The sequence below is a fragment of the Sus scrofa genome, chromosome 5 (assembly GCF_054392235.1).
Source record: "Sus scrofa isolate SSC_HxYL_T2T_F1_AM1 chromosome 5, Sscrofa_HxYL_maternal_Yorkshire_Landrace_v2.0, whole genome shotgun sequence".
NCBI classification, from domain to species: Eukaryota; Metazoa; Chordata; class Mammalia; order Artiodactyla; family Suidae; genus Sus; species Sus scrofa.
In genome coordinates, this window is record NC_139387.1 from 24990084 (window position 1) to 25001828 (window position 11745).

Below are 11745 nucleotides of genomic sequence, written 5' to 3' on the forward strand. Positions count from 1 at the left end.
ATTTTTCCCAGAGTTCCCTGGTGGCTCAGTGGGTTAAGGACCCAGCATTGTCAGTGCTGTGACTTGGGTCACTGTTGTGGCGCAGGTTCACTTCCTGGCCTGGGAACTTCCACATGCTGTGGGTGTGGCCAAAAAAAAATTTAGGGTCCTGTCACCTTGGTGAAGGTTTTCTGGGTATGTCAAGACATCTCCTCAAATATTAAGGATAAGTTGCCTCAGCTTTTTCTCTCTGCAGTAAGACAAAGACCTCCTATGGATCTCTGGATTTACAAAGCAACACACAGCCCATTTGGGCGTGTTGCTTCAAACCACGCAGCACGATATCGTACAAACCAGAGCAAGAAAAGCCTCTCTAGCTGGTCCAGGCTGCAGTTCTGCCATCTGGAGCTTCTGAACTACCCAGACCTTAAGACACTCAATGTCAGTGGCGCTGGAACCTGTGACAAGTCTGAGAAGAAAATCATAGATTTTGGGACCAAATCCAGTTTTTGAGAGCCCAGCCTATCCCTTTGGGGCAAATAATTAGCATCCTTTAATGAAACTGTTCTTGAGCTTGTAGGCAAGAGCATGTACTGAACCCCTGACCACTGAACACCAGGTGACCATTGAACAGTATTGCTCGCCATAGACTGGGTGCAATTGATCTATCCAGCCTAAAACTAGGTACTTCCAGTGGCACTTCATCAACAAACAGAGTGCCAAATTTAGCTGGGGCCCAAGCATGTCCTGAAGACACAAGAAATTTGCTTCTATCCCCTCAGCAAATCACACCCAGTTTTTTTGGTTTGTTTTTTTTTTTTTTTTTTTTTTTTTGGCCATGCCTGTGGCATGCAGAAGTCTCCTGTCCAGGAATAGAACCCGCACACAAGAGTGACCCAAGCTGCAAGAGTGACCATGCCAGATCTTTAACCCACTAGGCACACCAGAGACCTCCCCACCCAATTTATTCTTAATGGACCTGCAAAAAGAGTATTCATAATGGCAGGAAAGGGGGCCGTGTATGAACTCACAAAAGAGGCTTCTCCTCACCAACCGACACACTCACTCCCACTTGCCATTTACTTTGACTTGGTGGTTAAGAGTTGTGTGGAAGACAGAACCCCATCTTCCTCTATCCAAGCCAAAAAGGCCAAGATACTGGCTTTCCCTAAGCTCTGGCAGCCTAGACCCAGGCCTGGGATCTTCGCTAGTCCCAGTGGATTTATCTGCCTGAGATTTTAAATCAGGTGCAAGTGATACAAAGAGTAGAAGAAAGTTTACAGTTCAGTTTGATGATGGCAGTGGCGACATCCAGGGCCCAGAGAAGTCACCAACAACCAGTGGTGGCAATACCAACGGCATCCTAGCCGGACCACTCCTGGGGTATGACCTTGACCACAGTTCTGGTCTCTTCGTTTCTCATGGTTCCTGATCAGTTTCTAAGCCTGGTTCTCCAGGATTCCTATGACCTCTATGAGCCAACGGAGTCCACGTTTCTCCACCCCAGAACTATTCACTTGCTACCTCTCCCCTTCTCTCCCAAGGCCCAGAGGGAAGGGCCCATCTGACCCCTTCTGAGTTATCTCCAATCACCCCCAGGACTTCCTCATTTCCAAATCCCCTCCCCTCCAAAATCACACACACACACAGAGTTTCTTCTTTACCTCTCTTCAACCTCACACATTTTAGATTTTCCAACAAATTTACAGGAATTATTTTTAATGGAGAAAGTCCCAAATTTAGAATATCTCTAAAACCTCAATGAACGTTTTCATTCATTGAAAGTTCATAGAAATGCAAATGACAGCAGTAGCAATCATACTAGTAATTGAAATAAATTAACATTTCACTATTTGCCGTGACCTGTGTTGAGCAGGTTTTTAATATTAATTTATTTTTTCAACAAATATTTTTCTCTTTTTATTATAGTTGATTTACAATGTTTCTTGGGCTTCTGTTGTACAGTAAAGTGACCCAATCACACACAGTTCCCTGTGCTGTACGGTAGGGCCCCATTGCCCATCCTTTCCAAGTGTAACAGTTTGCATCCAAAATATTTATTTTGGAGTTCCCGTCGTGGCTCAGTGGTTAACAAATCCGACTAGGAACCATGAGGTTGCCAGTTCGATCCCTGGCCTTGCTCAGTGGGTTAAGGATCTGACATTGCCGTGAGCTGGGGTGTAGGTCTCAGACACAGCTCAGATCTGATGTGCCTGTGGCTGTGGCATAGGCCGGCAGCTATAGCTCCTATTTGACCCCTAGCCTGGGAACTTCGATATGCAACCCTGAAAGGCAAAAACAAAAACAAAAAAATTATTTTTACTATAGTTGATTTACAATGTTGTGCCACAAGAAATATTTCTTGAACATGCCAGGCACTATTCTAGGCGCTTGGAATACACTGACGAATAAGACCGACAGCACCCCTGCCTTTATGGGACATATATTTTAGTGACAGGAGAAAAACCATAAACAAACAAGTTGATTTCAGCTAATGCTAAGTGACTATGTAATAAAGAAGGATGGGGCAGATGGCCAAAAAGCAGATGAAAAGATATTCAGCATCACTCTTTATTAGAGAAATGCAAATCAAAACTGCAATGAGGTATCACCTCACACCAGTCAGAATGGCCACCATCAAAAAGTCTACAAACAGGGAGTTCCCGTCATGGCTCAGTGGTTAACGAATCCGACTAGGAACCATGAGGTTTCGGGTTCGATCCCTGGTCTTGCTCGATGGGTTAAGGATCCCGTGAGCTGTGGTGTAGGTTGCAGACACGGCTTGGATCCCCCGTTGCTGTGGCTGTGGTGTAGGCCGTCGGCTACAGCTCCAATTCGACCCCTAGCCTGGGAACCTCCATATGCCATGGGAGTGGCCCAAGAAATGGCAAAAAGACAAAAAAAAAAAAAAGTCTACAAACAATAAATGTTGGAGAGAGTGTGGAGAAAAGGGAACCCTCCTACACTGTTGGTGGGAATGTAAATTTATACAACCACCACGGTACCGGTACTATATGGAGGTTCCCTGAAAAACTAAATACGGAAGTTCCTAACAGTTAAAGATCTGGCACTGTCATTGCTGTGGCTTGGGTCACTTAAGTGGTACAGGGTATTTGCATGGGGTTTTTTAGGTTTTTTTGTTTTTGTTTTTGTCTTTTTAGGGCCACACCTCGGCATATGGAAGTTCCCAGGCTAGGGGTCGAATCAGAGCCGCAGCCGCTGGCCTGTATGTGGCGCAGGTTTGATCCCTGGCCTGGAAACTTCCACATGCCAAGGGCATGGCCAAAAAAAAAAAAAAAACTAAATATAGAATGACTATATGATTTAGCAATCTGGAGCATATATCTGGAGAAGGACAAAACTATCATTCAAAAAGATTCATGTACCCCAGTGTTCACTGCAGCACTATTTACAATAGCCAAGACATGGAAGCTACCTAAATATCCGTTGACAGATGAATAGATAAAGAAGATGTGTTATATATATCAGCTATAAAAAAGAATGAAATATGTAAATCAACTATAATTTTTTAAATCTTTTTAAAGAATGAAGTAATGCCACTTGCAGCAACATGGATGGACCTAGAGATTATCATACTAAGTGAAGGAAGTCAGACAGAGAAACACAAATATCATATGATATCACTTATATGTGGAACCTAAACAAAAATAATACAAAAGACTTTATTTACAAAACAGAAACAGACTAGCAGATTTTTGGGGGGGGTTTTTGGCCACACCCATAGTATATGGAAGTTCCCAGGCCAGGGATTGAATCAGAGCTGCAGCTGTGACATAGACCACAGCTGTGGCATGCAGGCTAACCCACTGCTCCACAGCAGGAACTTCCAGACTCACAGATTTTGAAATCAAACTTATCAAATGGGAAACGGGGGGAGGGGTAAATTAGACGTTTGGAATTAACATATACACACAACTATATACAAAATAGATAACTAACAAGGACCTCCATTGTATAGCACAGGGACATCTACCCAATATTCACAATAACCTATACAAAAAGGAAATCTGAGAAAGGATAAATACATGAGTGTGTATAACTGATTCTCTTGCTGTACACCTGAAACTAACACAACATTGTAAGTCACCTATACTCCAATAAAGTTGTTTTAATTCATTTTTTTATTTTTAGAAAAAAGAATGACTAGGGAAGTCTACCTTTAGTCCTCACAACTATCTTGTGATGCATAGAAACTATTGTAATCACTGTTTTGCAGATTAGGAAATTAAGGCATAGAAATGTTAAGAAACCACCCAAGAGTGTACAGATAGTATATTGAGGTCAGCATTTGGTCTTGGAGCTTCCTAGCACCAAAGCCAAGCTCCAAACCACAGCGCCGTATTGCCATCCATAGCCTGCCTTCTGGTCAACCCTCCTCAGCCTCCGTATTCTCCAGTCCTAGACTTTTCAATATAGTAAGGATCCTATTCCACTCTTTAACATCATTTATTCTCAAGCATAGACATGGGCTTCTCCATCCCCACCCTTCCATATCTTTTTCTGCACTTATAATAAGGCCAACATTCACACAAGTACCAAGAGTGAGTCTCTGGTCAAACGAAGGGCTCACATCAGAGGAAATTACTCTTATTTCCCAAGTGGTTTCCTTCTTCCTGAATGGAGATTATCAGAGCTCACTACTTAGATTCTCACCTCCAACTGCAATTCACACCCTGTTTGAATAACACCTGGGGATAGATTTTCCCAGATTTGGCAAATGAAAGTACAAGACACCTAATTAAGTTTGATTTTTCTGATGAACAGTGAAAAAAAGTTTAATGTCTATATGGCCCAAATATTTCTTTCCCTAGAAAGATAAAACAGTGCTAAATCCATGTGGCCCAATAGTTCATGAGACGCAATTACTTGTTTAAAACAAATTTTTTTATTAAAACAATAAAAATTTTTAATTTTTAAAAAATTACTTGTTGTTCACGTGAAATTCAAATTTAAATGAATAGCCAATGTTTTTCTGGCAACTCTGTCTAGGGGGACCCTGAAAATAGGGGACCTCGGCCACCAGAGCTGATGGTCACCAACTCAGGGAGAGAAGCATGAAGCCACTTAGGGCTGATCCAGTCCCATCTCATCATGTCCCCCTTCCTCCTGCCTTCACCCTCAACACAGAACATGAGGAAAAAATCCCTCCCCTTGTCTTGTTCAGATACCAACTCTATCAGGAAGTCATTCCTTGAGTCTAACTTTGATACCTCATGTTGCACCTGCAGTCCAAGTATGTCTCACCCAGTCCTTGGCAGCCTAAGAGACAGTGAGTTCATGGCCTTCTCATCTGGCTTTTTATGCATTATAAGAATACTAAATATATGTACCATTCCCATCCTGCTCTTCCCTGGACTGAGAAACTAACTCAGGAATTAACCCTAATTCCTTCTTAACTTTCAGTCCATTTCCTTACCCTGAAAATTGGACTGCCCTCAATTGGACATTTCTTTTGGAGGGCAACTTGTCAGTATGTTTCAAAAGCTCTAAAACTGTGCATATGTTTTGACTCAGCAATTCCATTTCTAGAAGTTTGTGTTCAGAAAAGCATAAAAGTATACAAAATATAAGTGCAATGATATCTATCTCTGCAATATTTATAACAAAAAAAATTTAATTCCGGAAGTTCCCTTGTGTCACAGCAAGGTAAGGATCTGGCCTCGCTGCAGCTGTGGTTCGATCCTTGTGCTCAGGAACTTCCACGTATCATGGGTGTGGCCAAAAAATAATAATAATAGACAAAAAATGTTTATGTTTAATTCCAACAGTAGGAGGTTTCTTTAAACTTTAGTATATTAAAATAATGCTTTAGGGAGTTCCCATTGTAGCTCAGTGGTTAACGAACCCGACTAGCATCCATGAGGATGCAGATTTAATCCCTGGCCTTGCTCAGTAGGTTAAGGATCTGGTGTTGCAGTGAGCTGTGGTGTAGGTCACAGATGCGGCTCGGATCCTGGGTTGCTGTGGCTGTGGTATAGGCCAGCGGCTATAGCTCCGATTCGACCCCTAGCCTAGGAACCTCCATGTGCCATGGGTGCAGCCCTAAATGACCAAAAAAAATAATAATAATGTTTTAGGAGTTCCTGCTGTGGTGCCATGGTATTGAGGTTTTTCTGGAGTGCTGGGACAAAGGTTCGACCCCTGGCCCAGCACAGTGGGTTAAGGATCTGGCATTGCCCCAGCTGTGGCACAGGTCACACCTGCAGCTTGGATCTGATCCTTGCCCCAGGAATTCCATATGCTGTAAGGTAGCCAAAAAATAAATAAAAATAAAAATAAAATAATGCTTTGGAAGCCTACTTTTATGATAAAACATTATGATATAATTTAATAAAGTGGAAAACATAATTATGAGCAATTCAGGCAATATAATCCCATTTTCAGTTTTTAAAAATACGTATATAGAGGGAAACCAGACCACAATAATTTCCCAAGGACATTATAAATGCCAAAATATTAATAATTGTTGTCTTTTCTTCTGGGTGCAAAATTCTCTGCAATGAACAATATTACTTTCATAAATTAGAGAAGAAAAATCAATGCTATTTTGAAGGCCTTCATGTATTGTGCCTTGAGAGCGATTTTTCTGCTCTTACTGCTCTGTCTCACAGCTTACTGCTAAAGGAGAGTTTATGAATAAGCAAGAACATGCTTCTCAAGAAAAGCGAAATGGTGCTAGATCCTCCTGGCAGGCAAAGCAAGGTGGCTTCAAATAGAAATAATGGGCCGTTTGCAAGAAATAAAAGCATCACCTTGGGAGTCAAGGGGCCAGATCAGACCTTCTGATCAGAGTCAAAGGCAAGAGATGTATGTGGGTTTCTACCCTAGGAGAAGATGATCAGATTGATCCACATTGGCCCCAATTGGGCGAGGAATAAGCTAAGTAGAGAATACCAGCATCTCAAGCATCCCAGGAGAGAAGCTGTGACTCAGCAGCAAAGTGACTAGACAGATGCTTTCAGAACTAAAGCAGCACCAAGCAAGACTCAGCATCTGAACCACCAACATCAGACCAGATCATTCCCTGCCCTGTTCTCACCCAGGTCAGACCTTACACCTAGAGTAAAGGAGCTCATGTTGGAGCAGAGGTGACTGATGGGACAGAGAAAGGCTTCCAGCGAGGAGTCTAGAAGAAGGAGGAAGAGCACTGTCTTCAGGGAATCACAGCCTCAGGAAGGTGCCACGAGCCTCAGGAAAGACCAGAATGGCTCCACTGTTGCACAAGACCCGCCCAGCCGCCTTCCCTCCCAGCCTCCCCTCAAGTGTGTGTCTCTCCAGCTTTGTACCTCCAAACAGGTCAGGTCAAGGCCATAAGAACAAGCCCCAGAAGCCAAGCCCTGAGCAGCACATCAGAGCCCTGGGCCCTGGAGCTAGGCAGGCCAGGGACCCCAACACTCCACCCAGGGCACGGGCTCCCAGTTGCTCCCTCTTCCTTGAGCATCTCCAAGGATCTCCAAGGATCTGGCCCTTCTCTCCAATTACTTGAGGGGGTCAAGGGCTCCAAAGGTATCTCTTCATGAGCCGTCTCATTGCCCCTGTGACCTCCTTGTTCCTCAGAGTGTAGATGAAAGGGTTGAACATGGGAGTGACCACCGTGTAGAAGAGAGCAAGGATCTGGTCCCCGTCCTGGGAGGAACCTGCCCATGGCCTCATGTAGGCAGCAGTCCCCGTCCCAAAAAAGAGAATGACCACAAACAGGTGGGAGGAACAGGTAGAGAAGACTTTGTGACGTCCCTTGGGCGTGGCAACTCCGAGGATGGTGACAAGGATACAGGCATAGGAAGCCACAATCAGGGAGAAGGGTGTCAAGATAAAGGCTATGGTGACAGCCAGGTTGCCCACTTCACCCCAGAAGGGGCTCCCACTGGCCAGTCTCAGCACAGGCAAGATGTCACACAGGAAGTGATGGATCGTGCTGGCACCGCGGAAGGGCATGGTGAAGATGCAGATGGAGTGAGTGGTGCCGGTGACAACGCCCATGAGGTAGGAGGCGCCCACCATGCCCGCACATGCTCTCTGGCTCATCAGGGTGGCATAATGCAGCGGCCGGCAGATGGCCACATAGCGGTCACAAGCCATGGCAGTGAGCAGGCCGCATTCAGCGATGCCAAAGAGGGCGAAGAAATAGAGCTGGGTGAAGCAGCTGGCAGGCGGGATGGTGGGGCAGGGGGAGAGGAGGTCGGCCAGCATCCTGGGCACGATGGTGGTGGTGTAGAGGATCTCCGCCACGGAGAAGTGGCGCAGGAAGAAGTACATGGGGGAGCGCAGGCCGGCGTCTGCCAGCGTGAGCAGGATGATCAGTGCGTTGCCCAGCAAGGTGACCAGGTAGACGCAGAGCACCCCCCAGAACAGGGGGACCCGGAGGGAACCCGATCCTGAGAACCCCAGCAAAACAAACTCAGTTACTGCTGTGCCATTGCCACCCCCCATGTCTCCAAGGCCGGACTGGAAGGAGGAGCTGGGAGGGGGGTCAGGCAGCACCGGGAGGCAGCCCAGCCAAGATAGAGGCTCTGGCGGCGGCAGGAAAGGCGTGGACCGGTTCACCAGACATCTCGGGGAACAGGAGTAGGACGGGCAGCGCCTGGGCTGCTGGCCATTCCCTCCCAGAAAACCCCACTGGACAGAAAGAAGATAAACTGGGGGAGCTGAGCGGGGTGGCAGACCTTCCTGGAGGCTAGAACTTGAAAGACGCCGGAACAGTTGAATCCACTCATCTGAGTTCTGGGTTCTGGGAATAGAGAGCTGGGGCAGGTAGAGCGGCTCCCTTGGAGAAAGTGGTGGAGGATGTGGGCAGAAAAGTGGGTACACAGACGGAATAAATGAAGCTGGCGGAAGGAGATTGGAAGAAAAATGGCTCCAGCATGAAGCAGGGGCAGAGCTGGAGGGAGAGCAAGAGCGGGAGAGAGAAAGAGCAGACACAGCCTGCACTGCTTTGGAGAGAAGGCAGGTGGGGCTTTTACCTGCACGTGGGTCCCCACGGCCCCCAGAATGCCCCTCCCCCGGCAGCACAGGAGGGAAGCTCAGTGCTCCCTAGAGCCTGGTTCCCTGAGCAGAGATGGAAAGGGCAGGAGGCAGGGAAGCAGAAGAAAGGAAGGGAGTTGCCTGGCAATGGGGGAGATGGAAGCAGCGCCTAACCCTCTGAGTTCCTGGGGTCAGGCCTGGGCTCTGGTGTCTGCATGCACCCGAAGGACAACAGAGAAACCACAATGCCAGGGGGCCTGAATGAAGCCGGGCTCAGAAACCAAGTGTTCCAGCTCCATAGCCTGTATCTCAGCACAGACCTGCTCAGCCCACTGCCCCAGGGGCTGCCCTCTGCCCATGGCCCCTTCCAGAATAAGTCCTCTAGGCTTCTCCTTTCCAGCGTCTGAGGAGCAAGGGAAGCACTTTTGCAAAATCCTTTTTTGTTTGTTTGTTTTTGTTTTGTCTTTTTAGGGCCGCACCTGCGGCATACGGAGGTTCCCAGGCTAGGGGTTGAATCAGAGCTGCAGCTGCTGGCCTACGCCACAGCCACAGCCACAGCAACGCCAGATCCTTAACCCACTGAGTGAGGCCAGGGATCAAACCCTCAACCTCAAGGTTCCTAGTCGGATTCGTTTTCTGCTGCCCCACGACGGGCACTCTGCAAAATCCTTTTGTAAAACAGGGCTAATGCTCGAAGAAAATAAATTGCTGACATGGCAACAGGTCTGACTTCTGACAGAATTTCCAAACCAGGAGATTGGCGGGGGGGGGGGTCCATCTGCTCCCCAGCTGCTGAGGAAGATGTTAGAAATAAGAAACAGATCTCAGCTGGGGTAAACGACATCACCAACAGCAGTGGATGACACAGGGGACCAGAAATGATGCCTCAGGAGTTCCCGTCGTGGCGCAGTGGTTAACGAATCCGACTAGGAACCATGAGGTTGCGGGTTCGGTCCCTGCCCTTGCTCAGTGGGTTAAGGATCCGGCATTGCCATGAGCTGTGGTGTAGGTCGCAGACGCGGCTCGGATCCCGCGTTGCTGTGGCTCTGGCGTAGGCTGGTGGCTACAGCTCCGATTCAACCCCTAGCCTGGGAACCTCCATATGCCGCGGGAGCGGCCCAAGAAATAGCAACAACAGCAACAACAACAAGAACAGACAAAAAGACAAAAAAGACAAAAAAAAAAAAAAAAAAGAAATGATGCCTCAAGCCCTGATGGCTCAAAGTATAAGGACCAGAGAGAAATTCCAACCCTGAGAATTATGTGTCTCACTTAGCCAGGAAAGAAGCCTTCTTTGCCAAAGGTTCACCTCCTGGTTTTTTTTGCTTTTTGGTTTGTTTGTTTCATTTTTCCTTTTTGGCCACCCAGTGGCATATGGAGTTTCTGGACCAGGGATTGGATCAGAGCTGTAGTTGCAGCAACTCAGGATCCCTGTGCCGGGCGGGGGATCAAACCTGCATCCCAGCCCTCTCAAGATGCCACTGATCCTGTTGCGCCACAGCGGGAACACCTCACCTCCTATTCCGAGTTCTCTGAGATCCTCCTAATTCAAGGAAGCCTCTTGTTTATTTGGGTCATTTTCTTTTTTAGGCTGCACTAAGTTTACTAACGATTTCAAAAATGTATGTAGATAGTCCACCCTCAAGGAAGGGAAGCATAACTCCCCACTCCTTAAGGGAAGCATAACTCCCCACTCCTTAAGTTCTAAGTATATATTTATACATAGAACTTTCTGGAAAGAAGGGGAGACAAGAGTAACTTTACAGAGGAGCAGCCTGGCAAACATCACTCAGCCAGGTGATCAGATCGACATCAGCAGTATAAATCTGATGATAGTATGTATGTACCTTTTATCTAACGTGATTAGAACAGCACATCACCTCTGTGGCTTTCTTCTGAAAACCCCTAATTCCAGTCTAATCATAAGAAAAACATCAGACAAATTCCATTACAGGAACATGCTACAAAATATGCGACCCGTACTCCTCAAAACTGTCAAGGTCATCCAGAACAAGGAAGGTCTGAGAAACTAAGGGAACAACAACTAAATGTACTGTGGTATCCTGGAAGAGAAAAATAAAAGGATATTAGAAACAAACTAGGGAAATCTGAATGAAGCGTGGACTTTAGGTAAGAATAATATACCAGTATTGGTTCACTCACTGTGAGAAATGTATCATTGTAATTTAAGATGTTACTAATAACATCTTTATTAGGGAACTGGAGGTTGGGTATATGAGAACTATGTGTATCTCTGCCATTTTTCTGTAAATTTAAAATTATTCTCAAAGAAAATGCTTACTTTTTAAGTTAATTTATTGACATGGAAAGATGTTCACAACGTAGTATTAAGTAATAAAAAGCAAGGTAAAAAACAGTAAATTCTCAATAAAAAAATTATATTCAGATAAATAAATAGGTAGTTAAGATAAATATATACCAAAATATTAACAATAATATGCTCTGGATGGAGTGCACTTGGAGTGTCCATTATGTTCTTTTTACTTAATGGTTGTTTTTTTTTTAAATATGTCTTCGATCCATTAATCACACAATAGGAAAAATTCATATATGAAACATTAAAAGAAAAAAATGGGAGTTCCCGTCGTGGCACAGTGGTAAGGAGTCTGACTAGAAACTATGAGATTGTGGGTTCGATCCCTGGCCTTGCTCAGTGGGTTAAGGATCCGGCATTGCCATGAGTTGTGGTGTAGGTCGCAGACTTGGCTTGGATCCCACGTTGCTGTGGCTGTGGCGTAGGCCGGCAGCTACAGCTCCGATTGG

At 45.8% G+C, this 11745-nt stretch overlaps 1 protein-coding gene across 1 annotated transcript; it reads right to left on the bottom strand.

The window, feature by feature from the left end:
• Positions 1–7491: 7491 nt before the first annotated feature.
• Positions 7492–8535, bottom strand: LOC110260682 (olfactory receptor 10P22-like). The gene has a single exon (XM_021091774.2). The coding sequence runs from the start codon at positions 8428–8430 to the stop codon at positions 7492–7494; it is 939 nt and encodes a 312-aa protein (XP_020947433.2). The 5' UTR covers positions 8431–8535.
• Between the last annotated feature and the right edge of the window lie 3210 nt (positions 8536–11745).